Source organism: Macaca thibetana, chromosome 6 (genome assembly GCF_024542745.1).
Source record: "Macaca thibetana thibetana isolate TM-01 chromosome 6, ASM2454274v1, whole genome shotgun sequence".
NCBI classification, from domain to species: domain Eukaryota; kingdom Metazoa; phylum Chordata; class Mammalia; order Primates; family Cercopithecidae; genus Macaca; species Macaca thibetana.
The window spans coordinates 13,333,231-13,356,581 of record NC_065583.1 but is presented as its reverse complement, the minus strand read 5'-3'; the positions used below and the strand labels follow the sequence as shown (position 1 = coordinate 13,356,581).

Here is a 23,351-nt window from a genome sequence, read left to right as displayed (position 1 = left end):
AAATACTATTTTTAAAATATAGTAAGGTTACAACTGCACGACAGAACCATGGGTATATACTGGAAGGCAACCTGGGAAAAAGATAATTGTATTAGGGTGGTAAGATTGTGTGTAATTTATTTTCCTTTTCGAATGGACATTAATATTATAAAGTACAATCAACAATACTTTTAGTTATTTTTTTCTGATTGTTAAAGCATATGTTTACTGTTTTTTTTTTTAAAAAAAGATAAAAATATAAAGATGATAATATCATTTACCATCTAACTCTCTAGATATCAGTGTTCTCTTTGGTATTTTTTTTCAGTCTTTTTAAAATGCATATGTGTGTGTATATTTGGAAACTGCATATTTTCCAAATTTAAATTATTCTTTTTTTTTTTTTTTTTTGAGACGGAGTCTCACTCTGTCACCCAGGCTGGAATGTGCGAGATTTCAGCTCACTGCAACCTCTGCCTCCCAGGTTTAAGCAATTCTCATACTTCAGTCTCCTGAGTAGCTGGGACTACAAGCGCCCGCCACCATGCCCAGCTAATTTTTGTATTTTTAGCAGAGAGAGGATTTCCCCACATTGGCCAGGCTGGTCTTAAACTCCTGATTTCAAGTGATCCCCCTGCCTCAGCCTCCCAAAGGACGGGTATTACAAGCTTCAGCCACCATGCGTGGGCCCAAATATAAATTATTCTTTACACTTTTTTTGTAAACTTGCTTTCACATAATGAGTTTTGACATTTTCCCTTGTCGTTCAATATTCTTCATCCTCATTTTAAGTTGTGTAGTCCCCATTTACGCATGCACCATCTTTATGTAATAAATCCCCCTTTGTTGAACATTCAGGTTGTTCACTTTTAGTCCTTCCTTTCTAGGTTTATTTAGATGGCCAATGAGTCAACTTTGCTGAAATCTGTTTCTTCTACTGATATTCTTGTTTTTCTTTTTTCCTTACAGTGGTCTCTGGTTCATCATCCAGCTCTAAGTATGACCCTGAGATCCTGAAAGCTGAAATTGCCACTGCAAAATCCCGGGTAGGACCTCTTCACCTATGCTATGTGCTAGTGATGGGTGCCACTGAGGTCTTAGGCCACAAGCCCACCCACAAGGCCAGAACAGATGCTTCAGCCAGGCTATGACAGCCAGTGCTAGCAAGGCCCTAAATAATAACAGTAGAAGCAGTAGTCACAGTAATAGTAATGGTTGTAGCAGCTGCCATTTCACAAGCAGTCACCATATACCAGGCACAGTGCGAAATACCTCATGTGTATTTTCCCGTGTCCTTGCAACAACTCTTTGAAATAACTACTGTCATCTGCATTTTTAAAATTTATTTATTTTTATTTATTTATTTATTTATTTTTTGAAACAGAGTCTTACTCTGTCACCCAGCCTAGAGTGCAGTGGTGTGATCTTGGCTCACTGCAAACTCTGCTTCCTGGGTTCATGCCATTCTCCTGCCTCAGCCTCCCGAGTAACTGGGACTACAGGCACCCGCCACCATGCCTGGCTAATTTTTTGTATTTTTAGTAGAGACGGGGTGTCACCACGTTAGCCAGGATGGTCTCGATCTCCTGACCTCATGATCCACCCGCCGTGGCCTCCCAAAGTGCTGGGATTACAGGCGTGAGCCACTGCTCCCAGCCGCATTTTATTTTATTTTATTTTATTTATTTATTTTCTGAGACGGAGGCTCACTGTGTCACCCAGGCTGGATGGAGTACAGTGGCGCAATCTTGGCTCACTGCAGCCTCCGCCCTCCCAGGTTCAAGCAATTCTCTTATCTTAGTCTCCCGAGTAGCTGGGATTACAGGCACACGCCACCATGCCCAGCAATTTTTGTATTTTTAGTAGAGATGGGGTTTCACCATGTTAGTCAGGCTGGTCTCAAACTCCTGACCTCAGGTGATCCACCTGCCTCGGCCTCCCAAAGTGCTGTGAACACAGGCATGAGCCACCACCAAGCTGTCATCTGCATTTTAAAGATGAGCAAACAGAGGCTTAGGGGAGCTAAGAAACTGGCCCAAGGTCACAAGAGATTCAAGTCTTACTCCAAAGTTTCTAATATAGTGTACTGTCTTCCTAGCTACTGATTATTCTGCAGTATCTTATTTTAATTACTTCATGATTACCTTAGGGAATAAATATTAGTATTTCCATTTTTACCAGTATGGAAACTGAGGCACAGCAGTGAAATTATTTGCTCATGGCAAAGTCAGTATTTTGAAAAGTGGTTTCGTTAAACTCAAAGAATTTAACAGTTTCCACAAACTCAAATGCCTGCAAGAAGACATAAATGAGGGATGTGGGCTGGGGGTGAGGCAGTAGAGAGTCGTGGTGACTGTGTAACCAGGAGAGGTCTGCCCAGTCTTAAAGGTAATTGCATTTGAATTCTAGTCTGTTGTGCCCGTGCTGGAATGTAGATTCAGTGTTACCAGATCTTCAGGTGTTTTCAGAAAGGAACTATGTGTCTAGGTTTATTATGTGAACTTTCTGAAGATTTGATTATTAGCAACTCATTTTAAAAGTTGAGTAATACAGTGTAAGCCACACAAACCAGCAGACCGAGCCTAGCTCCTAGGGCACGTCTTGCCACTAAAGTTACTACATTGCCTCTTGCCTCCATGTGAAGCATTCTCATAGCCTCTGCCAGCTTTAAGTGATCCAGGGCCCTGGGAATTGCCATTGTCCTCATCCATCAGAACAGGAAAGGGAGGCTCAGGATGGCAAGATGGCTTGAGAGAGGTCACACAGCAGGGAAGTGGGAAGGCCCACTCTATCCCAGGTCAGCTCCTGTCCACCTCCTGTTTCCCTGGAGCAAGGACTGGCTAGGAATCCCAGAAACACTGTCTGGGATGCTGACTGAATGGGCATCTGCAGAGACCAAGGCCAACATCGGTGATGGGAGGGGGTTCTGACCAGTGTGGCCCAATGGGTGCTGACCTGAGTCATTATGCAGGTGCAGTGGGAGGCTCTGCGTTCCCCTTCTAGGGAGAAGGCAGCCTGCACCTTGCTGTCAGCCTCTGACCCAGCCCCGTGTATGGTCTGCTGCCCTCCAGGTCAACAAGCTGAAGAGAGAGATGGTTCACCTCCAGCATGAGCTGCAGTTCAAAGAGCGTGGCTTTCAGACCCTGAAGAAGTAAGTGCACCCTGTGTCGCAGAGCATGGGGGCTGCTCCCCACCCAGGCTCCCCTCCTGCCCTCTCTGTCTCTCTCTCCTTCAATCCTTTTCCTCTCTTCTCAAAATGTGGCTCTCTCATCATTCAAGTTCTATTCCACTGGCATTTTCTGAAGATACTGCCACCCAAGAGTGGGATTTGGAAAGAGGAAAGGGGAGTCATTTCAGACCACAGAACTCTCATTGTTCTGTGGACTTCTGAAGCCATTAATATCTGTTCCACTCAGCCGAGTGTTACTATCCAGTCACAGAAACAAGCATTGCCGAGCATTTCCGTGCACACGCCTCATCTCTAGTCGATCCAGTAGGGTCCCATATGCACGCAAACAAAACACACTCCTTTCTTCCACTTCCCCTAAAAGCACTCACTAAGTGCTTCATTGAAGGAATAATGATCTCTTCTAGCGAAAACCAATTACCAGAAAAGTATGCACGATGCCATGTACATTGTGCTCTATGGGTGACTTAAGGAGTTTCCAGGATAACTTTCACCAAATATAATTTTCACCTTTAGAAGCTGAGCTGTGGCCAGGTAAAATACAGCTCTGTTGTGTCTTCGTCTTCTCTTTTTTTTTTTTTAACTTTTATTTTAACTTCGGGGTACATGTGCAGGTTCGTTATACAGGTCAACTTGTGTCATGGGGGTTGGTTGTACAGATTATTTCATCACCCAGGTATTAAGCCTAGTACCCATTAGTTATTTTTCCTGATCCTCTCCCTTCTCTCACCCTCCACCCTCCCAGAGGCCTCAGTCTGTGTTTTTCCCCTCTGTGTGTCCATGTATTCTCATCATTTAGCTCCCACTTACAAGTGAGAACATGCAGTAGCTTTGTTGTTTCTTTTTTTTTTCTTTTCTTTTTTTTGAGATGGAGTCTCACACTGTCACCCAGGCTGGAGTACAGTGGCCGGATCTCAGCTCACTGCAAGCTCCGCCTCCTGGGTTCACGCCATTCTCCTGCCTCAGCCTCCCGAGTAGCTGGTACTGCAGGTGCCCGCCACCTCGCCCGGCTGGTTTTTTGTATTTTAGTGGAGATGGGGTTTCACCATGTTAGCCAGGATAGTCTCGATTTCCTGACCTTGTGATCCGCCCACCTCGACCTCCCAAAGTGCTGGGATTACAGGCGTGAACCACCATGCCTGGCACTTTGTTGTTTCTTTTTTTTTTTTTTTTTTTTTTTTTTTGAGACGGAGTCTCACGCTGTTGCCCAGGCTGGAGTGCAGTGGCGCGATCTCCGCTCACTGCAAGCTCCGCCTCCTGGGTTCACGCCATTCTCCTGCCTCAGCCTCCTGAGTAGCTAGGACTACAGGCGCCCGCCACTGTGCCCGGCTAATTTTTTGTATTTTTAGTAGAGACGGGGTTTCACTGTGGTCTCGATCTCCTGACCTTGTGATCCGCCCGCCTCGGCCTCCCAAAGTGCTGGGATTACAGGCTTGAGCCACCGCGCCCGGCCTGTTGTTTCTTAAGAGAATGTGCCACTGCACTCTAGCCTGGGCAACAGAGCAAGACTCCATCTCAAAAAAAAAAAAAAAAAAAGAGTAGTTGTGTTACCTGTCCTGATTGTGACTATACTAGCTAAGCTTTGTCAAGCAGTTACTCTGTGCCAGAGAACCCCTGCAGTGTTTCCACGCAAGTGTGCTCCTTTGATCCTACAGCAACACTATAAGGAATGCTTTGTTATCTAACTACCCACATTTTATAGATGAGAAAACTGAGTCACTTAGCAGGTACTCAAGAAAGGTTAGCTTATTGTGGCTGGGCACGGTGGCTCAGACCTGTAATCCCAGCACTTTGGGAGGCCAAGGTGAGAGGATCGCTTGAGCCTGTGAGTGGGAGGTTGCAGTGAGCTGATTGCACCACTCCACACCAGTCTGAGTGGCAAAGTAAGACGCTGTCTCGAAAGAATGAAAGAGAGAGAAAGAGAAGAGGAGGGGAGGGGAGGGAGGAAGGAAGGAAGGAAAGAAGGGAGGGAAGAAGGGAGGGAAGAAGGAAGGAAGGAAAGGAAACAGAAAGAACGAGAGAGAAAGAAAAAGCCCTCCAGTCTGGGTGACAAAGTAAGACCCTCTCTCCAAAGAAAGAAAGAAAGGAAGGAAGGAAGGAGAGAGAAAGAAAGAGAAGGAAAGAGAGAGAGAGAGAGACAAAGCCCTGCAGTCTGGAGACAAAGTGAGACCCTGTCTCGAAGAAAAGGAAAAAAAAGGAAGAGAAGAAAGAGAGAGAGGAGGAGAGAAAGAAATTAAGAAAGGGAGCAAGAAAGATGTTAGCTTATTGTTATTATTAACTACAGCATGTAACTGAGACTCATTCATTGAATTGTGTTCAGTGTATCCAATGGGCTCACTGGACAATCATTACGAAGGTCACCTGGTAGCCCTCTCAGAAGCTCTAGGCAGGACACTCGGCAGATTTCTGCCTTCCAAGGGGGCATCTCACTTACATTCCCAGGGAGGCCACACCTGCATGGATGGCTATTTCTTGCTTTTTGTCTCTCCCTGACTACTATACCTTTTCCTCATTCCATGAATTTCAAATCTACCCTCATCATTCTGTGGCCATAGCCCCAAGCCTTTGGATGTCTATACACATGCTATAAGAAATATGTATATGGCTTTATATTATTACAAATTGTCTGTAATTTTTGTATCTTACAAAGTATGGCTTTCTATATGTTTACATCTTTGTTATATACATGTTATTCATATATGTGTATATACATATACCAATCTTGTCTCTCAAACCAGATTCTGAATTGTTAAGACCTGGAACCATGCTTTATGCTTCTTGGTAATCTTCAGTAGCACCAATGACAGTTTGGAGCAATAGTTATAAGCTTAGAAAATACCTATTTTTGACCTATTAAAGCAATAGCCTGATTCCTCCACTTTGCAGCAAAACAGCTTCTGAGCACACAGTTTAAGGGCTACTCACTCCCGTCATCTTACTGAATGGGTTCTCCCTGCCTCCTGGCTCCTGCAGTCCTCAAGAGCTTCTGGTTAGAACACTTCCCATTATTCTCTGAGCCACCGCAAACCTGTTTTACCACTTTGTCGCCCTGTAGCAGCATTGAAAACTCTTGTTGTTTGGTAAGCTGATGCTGAAACCCCGAAGACAAGCCTCCTTTCTTCCCCTCTCCGTCTGCCCCATGTTTGATATCAGGCCCAGATAAGACTCCATGGCAGCTCCAGCCACCCACACTCCTTCGCCGGAAGCCGGGCTCTGCGTCCAGTGTGGAGGAAGATGCCTCCTTTAATGTACACCTTGGCAGAGAGAGTCAGGAATGTAGTCTTGAGAGGCAGGTGGTCAGGGTTCAAATCCCAGTTCCCTGGGTCCTTGGAAAAGTGACTTAACCCCTGTGAGCTTTCAGTTCATTTGAAAAACTAGGGGTTGTAAAGATTGAATTGGAAAATCCGTTTCAAGTGTGTGGTAGTGTCTGGCATGAGGGAAGAGCTCCTTGAGAGTGGGCTGGGGTGGTGACCTCTAGCTGGTTGCCTGCTTGTATTGGGAAGGGAACTCGGATGAACTCTACGTCTGCCCTAGGCTAGACGGTGTGCCGGGGAAGCACTTCACACCAGCCACCTCATTTCATTCTCTTCACCCCCTTTTAAGAGAAGTTTCTGTCCTGCCATATATTACAGATGAGGGCACTGGCGGGGTTGAAAACATGCCCAGAGCCACCCAGCTTGCAGGTGTCAGGGCTAGGGCTGAAACCCAGGACTACTGGATTTTGAAGTTCATGTCTCAATACCTTTCTTCCCAGCATCATCCCAGATAACTCCCTCCTCATTCCCAGAAAATGTAAGGCCTCTTTTTCAGAGTCTAACGGATGCTATCCAGTCACTTCTACTTTTGTGCCTACTCTTATGGCAGAACATGGGGAAAGGTACAGCTTATCCTTAAGGAATTTCCAGGATAACTTTAACCACATGTAATTTCCCCTTTTAGAAAATTTCTCTTTAGCAGCCAAAAGCTCTGTTGTTTCTTTCTTTTTAGACGGAGTCTCACTCTGTCACCCAGGCTGGAGTGCAGGGGCACGATCTCGGTTCACTGCAACCTCCACCTCCCAGGTCCAAGCGATTATCCTGCCTCAGCCTCCTGACTAGCTGGGACTACAGGCACATGCCACTATGCCTGGCTAATTTTTTATATTTTTAGTGGAGATGGGGTTTCACCATGTTAGCCAGGATGGTCTCAATCTCCTGAGCTGGTGATCTGCCCACCTAGGCCTCCCGAAGTGCTGGGATTACAGGCGTGAGCCACCATGCCCGGCCAGCTCTGTTGTTTTTTAAGAGCAGCTATGTCACCTGTCATGATTGTGATGATACCAGTTAAGCTTCCTTGGGCAGTTGAGTTACTCTGGGCCACGAATCCATATTGGTTCAATTCATAGTGAGCAACCTGTTTAAAAAAGAGAGAAGGGAAAAGGTTGATGAGGATTAAAAGTTGCCTCTTGGAGGAGGTTGCAAAGAAAAATCAAGATGAAACCTTGGGACTTTGACTTGCCAGCTCCCTTTCTAATAGGGAAGAGTGGAGACCAGGCATCTCCCCCTATGGGAGGAGGGCAGTGCAGCGCCTCGCCCTGCCGTGCCCAGGTAGGAGGTGTCTGGACAGGACCAGGAGTCGGCTGCTGTCAGCCTTTGCCCCACCTCTCTGTGGCTACCGGGTGTGTGAATCTCTAAAGCCCTGAAGAGAAGACAGCTGAGGGATTTGGAACTCCTAAAACACATGCATCCCCACATACACACACACACACACACACACACACACACACACACTTTTCTTTCCCTTAAAAAAAAAAAAAAAAAGATTCATTCACCGAGTGTATAATGGTGACCCTTTGTTCTCCCCCCACCCCCTCCCCACCCAGCTTCATCCCAAGAGTGTTCCCTCTCAGAGCTGCTCTCTGGAGCCAAATTCCAGAGGCCAGGTTGCTAAGGCCCTTGAAGAAATCAGGTAGAGGCTGTCGGAAGCCCAGCAGACAAACCGCTTCTGTCTCATCCTGCCAGGGATTCAAAGCCATTCTCGCCCTGTTGACAGAGGACAGCTGGGCACAGCCCCCTCCCCAGAGTCCCCAGCCCTCGGACATGCTCCAACAAACAATGTCTCCCTGCACCTCCTATGCCCATCTGCAGCAGGGCCACTGCCTGTCCCGGACACTGGCTCTGGGGAGCCTCCTTGCCACGGAGCATCTTCTAAGCTCCCTCAGACTAATTTTTCAAACTAAATCTGGGGCCAGTCCTTGCCGACCTGATAGGCCTGCCCAGGCCCAAGTCCTGGAAAGGAATAGACGGGCTATTTTTAGTGGGGAGACATAAACGGGGCTTTGTTTTCTCTCCATGGAGGCTGAAGTAACCGCAGAGGGAGGCTGTGTTGAGACCTCGCTCCATGCCTGCTCTCTCCTCTGCTCGGAGGCGCAGACGATGAGGCCAGGATGAAAACCTGCTCGTGCTCAGGATTCCCCATGAGGGTTATTTTTAGCCCAGGACAGTTTGGCCTGTAGCAGAAAACCACAAAGGAATGCCTGTGAGCAGTTTATCATGCTGAAATAATGAGTTTGTGGTGTTCCCGCAGACTGTAAAACTCCTTTTTCTCCACCTTGGACTGAAACCTCAGGCCTAGCCTGTGGCGAAAGTGTGATGTAGTTAAAATGCATCTCTGTCCCCAGAACCTATTTGACACCTGGGCGCTCCTTCTCCAGAAGCTCACCCCTGCCTGTCTGGTTTGGTCTGACCTTCAGAAAACTACATCAGGACGCATCCCGCTTTTTTTTTTTTTTTAATTTTTCCCCCATCAAAATGAACCTGTATAAGCTCTCCAGGCTAGAAGCATTTTAATCCCTTATGTTTGTACAGTAATTCCTAGTTTATCACAAGATGTTCCATCCCGTATTCCATTTGATGTTCCTGACAACTCCATGAATGTGGGTTAGGCGGGTAACGTTTTCCAGGCTTTTTAGAGGAGCAAACCAAGGCTCTGTGTGTTTGAGAGACGACCCCAGGATCATCCTACTAACGCGTAGTAGGGCTGGGAGTTTTTCATCCTTCTGTCCTTTTCTTCATTGTGTTCATTAGCTCAACACATGCTTATTAAAGACAGTGGTTCTTGACCAGCATGATTTTGCTCCCTCTCCCTCAACAGACATCAGGTAATACTTGGAGATATTTTCAGTTGTCACCATTCAGGGTGAGGGTACCAACAGCATCCTGTGGGGCGAGGCCAGGGAGGCTGCTAAACATCATACAATGCACAGGACAGCCTGCCCTCCCTCCAAAAAAGAGTGAGACAAACATGTTCAACTCTGCCTCCTGTTCCCAAGCCTCCCAGAGTCAAGTCAAAGATGCTACCACATAAACTATGATACATAAACTGTCACACAATGTAACAACTGCAGAGTCACAGCTATGTGTGATGTATATGGGAAGCTCCTACCCAGCCTGGAGGACCCAGGGAAGTAATCAGGGAAGGTTTCCCGTAAGAGCTGATGTTTAGAGGACACTGACTTCACAAGCAATGTTCCTTCTGCACCCCCACACATTGGCTGTATAACAGGAACCTTCTCTGCCTTTTTCTTTTTTCCTTTTCTTTCTTTCTTTCTTTTTTTTGAGACAGAGTCTTGCTCTGTCTCCCAGGCTGGAGTGCAGTGGCGTGATCTCGGCTCACTGCAACCTCTGCCACCATGCCCGGCTAATTTTTGTACTTTTAGGAGAGACGGGGTTTCACCATGTTCCTCAGGTTAGTCTTGAACTCCTGACCTCAAGTGATCCACCTGCCTTGGCCTCCCAAAGTGTTGGGATTATAGGTGTGAGCCACCATGCCCAGCCCGGGACCTTCTGTGCCTTATCCCACAAGTGGGACCTACGGAGGCAGGATTAGCAGGACAGAGGGAGGGGCCTTCTTAAGGAACTGAAGTCCTGTGGTCTGTGCTTTTCCCCTGGGGAGACCCTGTCCCTCACCCTATCTAAGGCTGACCTTTCCCATTAACTGTCTCCTAGAATCGATAAGAAAATGTCTGATGCTCAGGGCAGCTACAAACTGGATGAAGCTCAGGCTGTCTTGAGAGAAACAAAAGCCATCAAAAAGGCTATTACCTGTGGGGAAAAGGAAAAGCAAGATCTCATTAAGGTATGCAAGTTCCTGTTGATGTGGGTGCCATCTTGATTTCTCCTGAGTATTCCTGTATGCCAGTCTTACGCGGACTATTTCTACATGGTACACACATTGCTGAATTCTCATTACCAGTCTTCCTGGGGTTTTGGTTCCATTTCATAGAGGAGGACGTGGAGGCTCAGAAGCATTAAGTGACTTGCATAAGGTCACACAGCTAGTGTAAATGGCAGAGTTGGAATGGAATTCATCTGGCCTAGTCCAAAGGCCACATCCTTGCCACTAGCTTTAATTACCTGACTTATTTTTTCTTTGTTTTTTTAACTTTTATTTTTTAATAGAGGGAGTCTTGCTATGTGGCTCAGGCTGCTCTTGGTAACTGCTGGGCTCAAGTGATTCTCCCACCTTAGCCTCCCAAAGTGCTGGGATTATAGGCGTGACCCAGTGCACCTGGCCTCTGACTTATTTTTCAAAGAATCAAATGGAGAGAGGTGGTTTCAACATCATTAACCTTTGACATCAAAATGTAGCATCTCTATAAGCATTTCATTGTGTGTTCTGCCTCTATGCTGGGAACTGAACAAATTATAATAGATATTATGTAATGTGCCAGGTGATTATGCCAAGCCTTTTGCATGCATCATGTCTCATCTCGTAAATCAACCCTAGTTTATCCCCATCCTACAGAAAAAAGACTGTACAACTCAGAGAGGAAGCTAGAGCCATGATTCAAACCTGTGAACCCCTGGCTCACAGACCCATCCTCTTACCCCCTGTACATATCACCTCCGCTTCCGGGAACCACCCTGACCTCAGATATTTCACTGGCAGATTAGGAGTCCTCAGAGATGCTGTAAATGACTTAGTGGAGGAAGCTGTATGCTCTATGACAAACAGAACAGTTTCGAAGCTCCCGCCCAGGACAGCAGCCCAGTGAAAACATTTAGATGAGGACCTCATGGACAGTGAGGCATGTTCCTGTTCTGATTAGTAGTTGAGATCGCAGAGCCTTAAGCCAGATAGACCAGGTCCAAATCTTGCCTCGGTCAATTGCCAGCTTCTCATCAATAAACTGGGGATAATCATAGGTCATTCTTTGCATGAGTATTGTCAGGATTCAGTGAGACTCTGGTAAAGCTGACAGTTGTTGAGTATGGGCTGTATTCACTTGTCATCTCGTTTAATCTCATTTAATCAAGATGATTGCCCTGTGAGATAGGACCTGTGATTCTTCCCCCTCCCCTTTTTTATTTTAAGAACCAGGGTCTTGCTCTATTTATTGCCCAGGCTGGAGTGCGGTGACACAGTCATAGCTCACTGCAGTGTCGAACTCCTGGGCTCAAGCAATCCTCCCACCTCAGCCTCCCGAGTAGTTGGAACTACAGACATGCACCGCCACACCCAGCAATTCTTTTTTTTTTTCGGAGATGGGGGTCCCGCTATGTTGCCCAGGCTGATCTTGAATTCCTGGCCTCAAGTGATCCTCCCACGTTGGCCTCTGAAAGCACTGGGATTACAGGCATGAGCACCCAGCCGATTATTCTCATTTTACAGGAGAGGAAATCGAGGCAAAGAGAGGTTATTCAGCTAGGTCAAGTCACACAGCTGGGAAGCAGCAGAGCGGGGGTTCCAACTAGGGCAGTGTGGCTCCAGAGTCGGCATCCACACCGGTTTATCCTATGTCATAGGCCCAGCACAAAGCCTGGCACACAGCAAGGACCCACTCAATGCTAGCCCTCTATCACAGGATCAGTAGGATGTCTGGGGAGGGCATGGGTTCCTAAATTAAGGGAGGGTAGAGAGGGAAGCACGGGGAGCGTGGCAGACCCAGAGCTCCCTCCTGGGAAGGCACATCACTGACCCTGCTCTCCCTTCCTTCAGAGCCTTGCCATGTTGAAGGACGGCTTCCGCACCGACAGGGGGTCTCACTCAGACCTGTGGTCCAGCAGCAGCTCTCTGGAGAGTTCGAGTTTCCCGCTGCCGAAACAGTACCTGGATGTGAGCTCCCAGACAGACATCTCGGGAAGTGTGAGTAGACAGGGCAGGATGCTGGGGTCCTTCCACAGGATGGCAGCTGGGAGGCTGCTGTAGTGAGCAGCTGCCTTCTCATGGCTCACCAGGGAGCTGGCCAGGGGCTCTCTGCGGGGCTGGCTGCTGCCTCAGCCCTCTGGAGCTCTGTTCTCTTACAGACCTCCTGGCCCCAGGAGGAAATGATGTGATGACGTGGAGGAAAAGCCTGCAGAAATGGCCCTTAATATTGCCTGGCCAGATGCTAGCGTCTCTTAATGCTGCACAGAAAGCATGTTTAAGGGACAAAATGTCTTTCTCTGTGTTTTGGTTTGGTTTGGTTTTTTTCATACTCTTTTGCAGTTCTGTTTCCATTTTTCTTTCCCCAACTGGACAGCAGAGGATATTTTCCTCCTGTTAGTCTCAAAACAATGCATGCAGCTTTCAGGCAGCTGCTTGACTCCCAGTTCCTAAGCTCAGTCCAGTCCTAGTTATGAATAGTGAAAGCGCTGTCCAGATGTGGCTCAGGAAAAGGTTAGAGTAGGGCTGACCCACGGTGCCTCGTAACTTTTGGAGAGCTTTTGTTTTACTAGAGCCAGCAACATTGAACGAATCCGCCTTCCAGCCTCTGTGGCAAACAGCCTCTAAATGCTGTTCCTGAGTTCCATAGCTGTCTTCCCACTTGTCCAAGGGTGACCGGTGAGCCTTGTAGCCTCTTGCTGCTCTTAACAGACTAGCACAGCAAAAGAGGCTGTCCCTTCCTTCCCCACACCACCATGTGTCCAGCTACTAGCCATCTGCAGGCCAAAGTATTTGTAAAGGAACTGTACGCCTCTTTGTGAGTGCTGGGGTCTTCTCCCCACCTACCCAGTGTTTCACTCCTGACTGCAGCCTCTCTGAGTTTTCTACGGATCCCCTCCCCAGTGCCCCCAGAATGGCTTTCTTGATATTGGCTATCCCTGTTTCCTCCTCACCAACTGTCCTCCACGCTTCTGTGGCTTGAATTGGCACCAAGCCAAGCCATTGGGGGCTGCAAGATGATATTCTGGGCCTTTGGCTTCTGTTTTCAAAGTGATCGATGTCTGAGTGTATGGCTCTTCCCGTGGCCTGAAGGGAGGAAAGTGTTTTTGCTTCACCAGCTTCCCTGCGATCTGCACCGCCAGCCCCATCAGCGGGGGCTATTCTTGGCTACTGCCCACTCAAGCTGCCAAGTCTCTCATGAGCCCTTGAAACCCAACTCAGCACCGGCCACAACAGCCACATAATTCCTGACTTCGTTCTTCTCCTCCAGTTCAGCATCAACAGCAACAATCAGTTGGCAGAGAAGGTCAGATTGCGCCTTCGATATGAAGAGGCCAAAAGAAGGTAATTGGGCTGGGGCTAGGGGGCAGGATGGTTCAAAAATAATAACTACTATTGTAGAATGCCTGCTCTGTGCTTGGCTTTTCATACACTTCGTCGTCTTTAATCCTCACAAAGATTATGAAGATAGTTATTATCGTCTTTATATTTTCATCCTCTCTGAAATTCAGAGAGGAAATGACTCACCCAGGACACTTCACAAGATAGAGAGTGAAACTATGCTTTGAACCCAGATCTGTTTAATCTCAAAGCCGAGTTATCTTCCCACTTGCCTGTCTTGATTTCTGTAACCGAGGCTTTCCCATGATCCTGTAAGCATTTTGGTTTGAAGGAGCACAACTGGAGTTTCAGCAACAGGCTGAAAAGATTGTGGACACTACCTGCTTCAGTGTCTCCTGCACAGCTGGGAGCAAGCTGGGCTTTTAAGCAGTATAGACCTCTGGGTTTAGATGTTCTGTGGCTTCACAGAATCCTAAGCAGTCAGGTTCCACTACCACAAATAAAATCAAAATAATAATCAAAGCTGACATTTTTAGAGCATCTGTTATAGGCCTAAACAAATTTTTTTTTTTTAATTACTTTGTTTTCTTTTTTAGAGACAGGGTCTCACTATGTTACTCAGGCTGGTCTTGAACTCCTGGCCTTAATCGATCCTCCCACCTCAGCCTCCTGAGTGGCTGGGATTACAGGCATGCACCACTACACTTGGCTGAGATTGTTTATTGTACTAAAACATTTGTGCATGCATCTTCTCATTTAATTTTAAAAGCAACCTTATAGCAGAGGGTCTCTCTTATTATCTCCATGTTAGACAGGAAAAAGGTAAGACCAAGATATTTCATGACTGTTCCAGATGGTAGAGGCAGAATTTAAACCTTGGACAATCGGGCTTCAAGTTCATGATCTTTCTGTACTCTGAGCCAGCGTTACTGGCAAAGAATGCCCTGGGCATTGTGGTGTGGATGGAAGCCAGGCACATTGCATCCATTCCTTCCTAGACTAAGTTGTCTGGCCTGTGGACCTTCTCAGCCAGGCCAGGTGAAGTATGGCAGTGCCCAGCTCTGCCCCTCTGCCAACTCTGTGTGAATAGTAGAACTCTTTGCGGAAACGACAGAAATCTGATAGAAACCAGATAAAGCAAAAAAGGGAATGTATTGTCTTATTTAACTCCAAAGTCCTAAGATACCTACCTTCAGGCACAGCTGGATCCAGGGACTCAGATGATGTTACACAGACTCAGTCTCTCTCCTTCTCTTCACCCTGCTTGCCTTTATGTTGGCTTTACTCTACAGCAGACTTTCCTGTCAAAGTGACAAGGCAACTCCCAGCAATTTGGAGCTTACACACTACCAGGTTAGCAATCCCTGCAGAAAGGGGGCCTACCTTTCCCGATAGTTTTAACTAGCCTTGGGTTTGAGACTCCCTGCCTTTTTTGGGTGAACCAAGCATTGTTACAGGGCAGCTAGGGGTGGGCAAAATTAGAATTCTCTAAAGATCTAGGCATGCATCATGTTTCCAGTGCTGTGAAGGGTCGGCTGTATGGGAACCAGGTGACTTCAAAGTACGAAAAGAGTGGTTTCCCAAAGACAAATTGGAATATTATTAACAAAAGAAGAACGAATTGAATACTGGTCAGGTAGAAAGAAACAGATGTCCTATGTACTATTTCAGCTCCCCCAGGGGTCCAGCAAAACAGCAAGACCTCTGTATTTGGACAGCCACTTCTTGTCCTCTCTGAAGGGGACCACTCTGAACCTTGGATCTGTTCCATCCTGCAGGAATGCCTATCTTAGATGGTCAGTCCTAGAGACACTAAAGGACTGCAGTGTTCCCTCTGGAGTTGAGCTGTTAGACTTCTCATCACAGAGCTTCCTAGCTCATCTGACTTTATCCAGCCTCTTGCTTCCCCCTTCCGCCGAAGCTCATTTTAGTGTAAAGGACAGAGCAGCCTGCTCAATGGGAAAGCAAGCTGCAGGACTTGAAAGAGGGGAAGGGAGGTGTCAGTAATGCAAGGAGGGTCTGATCATTGGATGTCAAGTTTTGTCACACATGCGTTTCTGAGAAGAGAGACTAGTTGTTTTTATCAGATTCTTAAAGGGATGTGGCCCAAAATTTAAGGAGCATTGGCATAGGGAAAGAGAAAGTACATCCAGTAAAGCATCAGTCACTTCCCAATGTCCTGCATATGGGGGAGCCTCTGCCAGGCCTTACCATACCATTTCATTCTCAAAGTACTGGAGAACAGCAGCTACAAAGTTGTCTCAAAGCCAATCTTGATAGATTACTGTATACATGAATATAAATTTAAATAACTAACTACAGTCAGTCCTCTGTACCCATGGGGATTCAACCAAGGATCAAAAATATCCAGGAAAAAAAAATTAAAAATAATACAAATTTTTAAATATAGTGTAACAACTATTTATGTAGCATTTACATTGTGTTAGGAATTATAAGTAATCTAGAGATGATTTAAAGTATACAGGAGGATGTACATAGGTTATATGCAAACACTGTGCCATTTTATATAAAGCACTTGAGCATCCATGGATTTTGGTATCTGGGGTAGGTCCTGGAACCAATCCCCTGCAGATATCAAGGGTCACGTGTATAGGAATTCCTCCTGGGATACTTGGCTGGGGAACAAGCAAATCTAGCTAGGTTTCTCTACGTGGAATTTTTGCTACACATCATGGTGAATTTTGTCCCCAGCAGTGTTCTGATAAAGTAAGAAATGGGCCACATTGTCTGCAGGTAAGATTGAACTGGGAGTTCAGAGTCCTCTGGTCTCAACAAGTATTGGCCACGTTTATGATTTGCAGTCTTAGGTGCATCATATCCTCCCTGGGCATCTGTCCAACCAGGTGAACAAACTCCTATCTTACCCTTTAGGGGTGGGGTGGCCAGGGCATGAGAGCTGATGGTACTTTGCAGAGGCCAAGTCCTAAAGGATGATGTCATGATTGTTGTTAGCTATTTGTAGCAGTATTCGTTGTTATACTGTGAATCTTATTTTGACTCAATGATAATAATACCGAAGGTCTATATAACACCTGGCAATGTATAAAGGGCTCTTAATGCTGTGTTCTCACATAACCCACCCTATAGGTAGCATATCATCTCTGCCTTAGAGATGAGGATACTGAGTCTTAGAGCAGTTAAGGGATAAGGCTGCCAGCTCTTTCCTTTAACTCTTATTTAGTGCCTGCAGTATACCAGTCACTGTGCTAGAAGCTTGTGATACCAAAATGATTTCTTGAGAAACGGTCCCTTCCATCAGGAAGGCCAGAGCGAGCCAGGACTCCAACTCCAGGCCTTTGACCCCAAATCCACAGTTGTTCACACAGTGCCACTACCTCTCTCTGACTTGAGAATACGTGGTCAGTAGTTGTAGTCTTAGTGGTCCAGAACTGCCAGTGACTCAGTACTTGCTATGTGCCAGGCACCCTTCCCAATCATTCTGATGAATGAGTTTTTCTCACCTTTATAGCCTAGGGAATTGGCCCAATGTTACGTACCTAATAAGTGATCACGCCAGGTCATAACAACAGTAGCGAGGACTTACTATGTGCCAAGTACAGTGCTTTGCAGGTTACAGATTACATCATAAAACCTTCAACCAAAATGGCATGAGGAAAGGGCTTCTGTTATTCCCTTCAGAGAGCTGAGCAACTTGCCCAAGGCCACACAGCCAGTGGTAAGAGGTTAGTGCCTGGTGATGAATTCACATCTCTATTGTACCAGGAACAGGGCTAAGGACATTGCCTTGTTCATGTCTGCACCCCATCCCTGCAGAGCCTAATTCCTTGTTGGCACATGGTAGGCACCCACATGTGTTTATTTAGAAAAAAAAAATAGGTTCCTTGAGACGACATGCTGATCAAAGGGAGACAGTAACTGTCAAAGATTGCTCTGAGATGTCTGTTTCCTTGTGGCATCTCCTGTTCCCACAGTGCCATTAGGCACACCAGTCATGCTTGCTTTCTTGGCCCCCAGGATCGCCAACCTGAAGATCCAGCTGGCCAAGCTTGACAGTGAGGCCTGGCCTGGGGTGCTGGACTCAGAGAGGGACCGGCTGATCCTCATCAACGAGAAAGAGGAGCTGCTGAAGGAGATGCGCTTCATCAGCCCCCGCAAGTGGACGCAGGGAGAGGTGGAGCAGCTGGAGATGGCCCGGAAGCGGCTGGAAAAGGACCTGCAAGCAGCCCGGGACACCCAGAGCAAGGCGCTGACGGAGAGGTGGGGCTGGGGTCCCAGGGTGTGTAGGACCCTTCTCTCACTGGCAGTCTGTCCTCAGCCCCCAGATGGCGGAAGGATGAGGGGGCTCCAGGCCCCTGGGCTCCACCCTGAGCATGCTCAGTTCAGAGATCTCTCAGATTGCCGACATAGGAAATCAGGAAAGATGATTCATCATCCAGTGCACCAGCTACCCTGGTCCTTTGCATGGTGAACCATGCTACCAAAAAGTCTGCTTAGGTGCAGGATTTCAAAAATGTATCTTCTGACTCAATTAAGCCACATAACTACATAATTTAAAGCAGTCATTTTCCATTTTTTTGACAGTGATGCACATTTTATACTGTGACCTGACACAAGGTTCACAAAATAGTGCATGCTCTTTCTACCTGTGATGGTCCTCTGATGTTTTCTCTCTTCTACCTGTGATGGTCCTCTGATGTTTTCTCTCTTCTACCTGTGATGGTCCTCTGATGTTTTCTCTCTTCTATTGCATTTTGTTTCATGCAGTTCATGACTCACCAAATTGATTTCACCCCATGCTAAGTAAGGGGTTGCAGTTTGCAGTTTGAAAAACACTGGTCTGGGTGGGGGTTGCAAACTGGCATGCTTATAGGAGCCAAGCAGGTCACAGAAATGCTGGAGACCCACCTGGCAGTGGTCTGTGTCAGACCAGAGTGCACAGACCCCACTGGTCTAGAGCAGGTGCTGTCTGTCTCCTGCAGCAAATGGGAGTACAGGCCTCGGGCTGCCAGAGCTGCCTGTACTTCAAACAAAAGAGTTGTTTGGATTTTTTATTTTTAAATATTGGGAACTAATCCAGAAGTTTTTTTCAAAAAATGCAAATCAGCCTCATCTATAGGCCTGATATAACCTAAAAGCCACTGGTTTATATTCTCTAATTTAGACCTTATCATAGACATTGTCTTTGTTTATTTCCTTCAGTGTTCCCACCAACCTCCACACCCACACTGCACCGAATGCAACACTGTGTTCACCATAGGCTTTACGCTCTCCAGCTTCAAGTTCATTCATTCATTCTGTTCAACAGCCAATGTTTACTCATTCATTTGAGAAACGCTTTGCTGCACGGATTGTGTGTGCAAGGCAATTTGGGGGATTCAGAAATTAACAAGACATGGTCCCTGCCCCATGACCTTTAAATCTATTATACTTATTTTCACCATGTTTTTCGCAGGAGCCTTTATTCAGCAAGGTCCCTGCCCCTAAGGAGCTTAGAAGTGAAGCTGGTGATTTTCAAGTGTGTGTGTGTGGTGTGTGTTTGGAATATGAGCAAGGGAATTCCTTCTTCTAGTGAAATCAGAGGAAGAAGCCCGGCTTATGAAGCAAGTAAACGTGCCTAGTGCCTCAGTGGAAGCAGTCGGGAGTCCTAGAGAGGCCTGTCTGTGCTCACTCTGTCACCCCACCATGGGTCTTCCAGGGAGCCTTCGAGCTCTAAGGTGCCCAGCCTGCAGTACCATCCTAGCAATTGAGTGAGCCCCACTTGCACATGGCATGGTGCCAGGTGGATCAGGTTCACCAAGTTCTCGCCCAGCTTCCCATGGCTTCAGAGACTCTCTTGACTTGTTGATGGCGGGAATCTCTCCCCACTGGTTGCTTAGTCAGAACTGCTAGCAGTAATGTCCAAAGGGTATCCATTTCCTCTCTTCCGTTCTTCATTGGCAGCAGCAGCTGATTAGCCCTGACCCACCACCCATTGGTGGGAGAAGGAGAAGGACAGAGCTTGAATAATTGGTGTTCTGCAGTCCTTGGAAGCACCTTGCTAGAAGTCTTCTTTAGCACCACGACTCCATTATGCTTTCTCTGGGATTTTGTGCTTTGGGGATAAGGCCTGTGTCTGTAACATGCCTTTAGTGTTCGTTGAAAGAATAAATGGTTAGCTGGCCCAGGCAGATCCTTACTAGGCTTCTGTGTATATATCCTGGTCTTTATACCCATTCCCTGGGTTGCTCACTTGCTCCCAGACCCTATAACTGCCACTGGGAAGCCCTTAGCTATTCATAGTCCCCACAGCCAGCAGCTGAAGAGAACAGACTCATGGCAGCTTCACTCCTTGTTGGGTCAAAAGGAACACGCTTCTCACTTGCTGATCTTGAGCAAGTCATTGACCAATTTGGGTTTCACTTGCCTAATAGGGAAAAAACAGGATACATTAAGTCCTCACTTAACATTTGTTAGTAGGTTCTTGGACAACTGTGACTTTGAGCAAAACGACATACAATGAAACCAATTTTTTTCCATCAACTTTATGTTTTATTTCTATTTTTTTCGAGATGGAGTCTTGCCCTGTCACCTAGGCTGGAGTGCAGTGGCATGATCTCGGCTTACTGCAACTTCCGCCTTCTGAGTTCAAGCAATTCTTCTGCCTCAGCCTCCCGAGTAGCTGGGATTACAAGTGTGCGCCACCACACCCAGCTAATTTTTGTATTTTAGTAGAAATGGGGTTTCACCATGTTGGACAGGCTGATCTCAAACTCCTGACCTCAGGTGATCCACCTGCCTCAGCCTCCCAAAGTGCTGAGATTACAGGCGTGACCCACTGCAGCCAGCTCCATCAGCTTTATTAAAAAATGACGTTATTTGAGAACTTGATGTGCATCATTTTGCTTAAAGTTGCAGTTAGCAAGAACCTATCTACAATGTTGAGGATTTACTGTAATTACATTAAATACATATATGGTCTGAAGGCAGACAGTTAGACCAGGCTCTTCCCTTCTGTAAAATTGTTGGTTTCTTAAAACTGGAATTGGAGGCTCCTAGGGACCCCTAAGATATACCACATGTAGAAGCTCCCATCCTGTGCCAGGCGGTAGCCTATAAAATCTCATTTAAACCTCCCAGGAACCCTGAGGTTAATCCCCATTTTACAAATGAGGAAAGATGAGGCTCACCCGAGATCCCTAAGTGCCAGAGCTGGGATTAGAAGACCACAGGTTTGCTAGCCCCAGAGGCTGTGCTCACTTTAGGGTGCTTGCCACTCAGAAGGCCTTCTGTTATTGCCTTCAACCTCCTCTTTCAAAGGTCTGCTGGCTCCTCCAGAGCAGTGAGTTCACATAGCTAGTACAGGGAGGCCAGAACCTCCACTCCACTGCAGCTGCTGAGCGGGCAGCTCAGAGAGCCTGGTAGGAGAGTACTTGGGGCAAATGCAGTGATAGGGAAGCTGGAGTGCATGCAGGCAGGCAGCCACGTGTGCCCTAAGAGGAGACTAAGGAGGAAGCCCACAGGAATGTGGTACCATGCTCATGGCTGTGGGTCTCCCACAGTGGGGAGACGGGAAAGCCACCCCAGCTGTCTTTGTGTCTGCAGCTGTTTCCTTCCAGCTCCCTGTCTGTCTGTCTGTGCTCATCCTTCTGACTCTGGTATTGTGTTTTCCTTCTCTCTTTGTTTCTCATGTGTGTGTATCTTTATTTTTAGTGTCTCTGTTTCTCTCTTTCTCCCCTCGCTCCTCTTTCTCTATTCTCTCTCTCTCTCTCAAAATGAGATTATTATGCTCCTCATCTTCACACGACAGCCTTGCATTCAAGGTGCCTTTGAGGACAGGAATAGACACATCCAGGAGAGGCTGACTGCAGGACCTGCCAAACCCCGCTCACAAATCAGTCAGACTCACAGGCATCCGAACAAACCTCATCCTACCCTCTGCCTCCCCCTCCTTCCCGAGGGCCTTCTCCACTGCTCCCCAGAGCTGGTGTGCAGTCATGCAGGATGCTCATTAGTGCACGGGCTCCCTGGCCCCACCCCAGGGACCAATTCTTCTGACCTGAGATGCAGCCCAGGTTCTTACATTTTTAACCGCCACCCAGGGTGCTGAGCTACAGCTTGTGGGGACTCCAGCCCCACCTTCTGGATCCTCTGCCTGCCTCCATGCTTGATGCGTTCTTGGCCTCCCAGCGTGTGCCAGGCATCACACACGTGTGCCATCTATCCTGCAAAACCCAATGCCACTGGGAGGTGGCCTCGGCACCTGTGCATTGCTAGCAGTAGCTAGCCCCTAATGCCAGGATGTCATGGCAGCCCAACTCCCAGACCCCTCATCATCCTGTTGAGGCTTCATTGGGGACCCACATTTGCTCCCAGCCCACACCTCTATGGCTTTTCTCCCACAGAGAAGAGGAAAACCAAGGTAAAAATGGTGAGCCCCAGCTGCTCCTTGATCCTGAACCTCAACTGTTCCTGAGCTTTCCTTTTATACTGGGTCAAGAGATTCCACAGCCTTGTTCATTCTGTTGAAAGTCAAGGATTTTGTTCATTACGGGTTCTGTCTGTCACCCCACTGTGCACCCCCACCCCAGCCTCAGGCAGGACTCTAGAAGAACAGTGCCAGGGATTGAGCTGACCAAGAACCGTGCCAAGGCCACTCTTCCTGCTGCTCCTGTTGTCTTTTCTGTAATTTCACAGATTCAGTTGCCCGGTAACAAGCCCGACCCACCCCTCAACACTATTCCATTGTGTCTAGAGCAAGCTCTGGTCTTTACTGCAGGGCGTGTGCTGGGGGCTTGGGTGTGTGGGTAGAGGGATGGCATGACTGGGCTTTTCCATGGAAATGAGCCCTTTCTAGGTTCACTTCCCAGTCCAGGGACCAGCTAGTCAGTCATCCCCTCTTCAGCAGGTTGACATGAGAGGATGGAGGCCAACGGTGGTACACACCTGTCCATGGAATGTATGATAACATACAGGTGTTTCAGCAGAGCTCGTAAACTGCCTGCTTCATCTGGAGAAAAAGTCATCCGTTCAGCAAATATTGAGCCTGTCTACATGGTGGGCACTATACTAGGTGCTAGGTGCTGAGTGAGCAAGACACAGGCTCTGCCTGTCTGCCGTCCCCCTGCAGTGCGGCAGCTTGCAAACCTTGGTGTGCCTAAAGATCACCTGGGAGGCTTCACGAAAAGAGAGATTTCTGGGCACTGCCCCTGGGCTTCTTGATTCAGCAGGTCAGAGTAGGGCCCCGGAATGTGCATTTCAATAAGCACTCCCCACTGTCTGATGCAGATAGTCTATGGGCCGCAAGCTGAGAAAGACTAGGCTAGTAGACACACGAGAGCAGCCCAGGTCATGAGTTGGCGAGGGCACGGGCTTATTTGATAGGGTCCTTTATTTTGTGGTGGGCGCACTCCAGGGGTTGGAGAGCCATTCCAGGGGCTGCCCTCCATGGGGGATTTCAGGAGAGGTAGGGGCTGAAATATGGTCCTAAAGCCAGAGGTCTCTTCCAAACAGAAGGATTTGCCTCCAGGGAGATGGTTTACTGAATTGGGCTTTGGTGTCAGGCATGCCTGGGTGAAAATCTTTGCTTCCGGTTCTGTGACATTCCATCACATCCACTAACTTCTCCTGACTCTCTGGTCCTATTCTCTCCAGCTCCTTTGCTGACTGTTGCCAATCTACCCAACCTCGGAATGTTGTGTGTACTCAGAGCTTGGTCCTAGACCTTCCCTTGTTTTCGATTCTGTATTGTGCCCTAAGA

At 47.4% G+C, this 23,351-nt stretch overlaps 1 protein-coding gene across 6 annotated transcripts in view; it reads left to right on the top strand.

The window, feature by feature from the left end:
* WWC1 (WW and C2 domain containing 1) overlaps nt 1–23,351 on the top strand; it is a 175,589-nt gene that overhangs the window by 101,619 nt on the left and 50,619 nt on the right. For all 6 annotated transcript variants that reach the window (XM_050794638.1, XM_050794637.1, XM_050794635.1 and 3 more), the window contains 6 exons: nt 949–1,025; nt 3,051–3,130; nt 10,153–10,282; nt 12,146–12,292; nt 13,563–13,636; nt 17,630–17,872. In XM_050794638.1, coding sequence (XP_050650595.1) covers nt 949–1,025; nt 3,051–3,130; nt 10,153–10,282; nt 12,146–12,292; nt 13,563–13,636; nt 17,630–17,872 — 751 coding nt within the window. The remainder of the gene's footprint in view (nt 1–948; nt 1,026–3,050; nt 3,131–10,152; nt 10,283–12,145; nt 12,293–13,562; nt 13,637–17,629; nt 17,873–23,351) is intronic.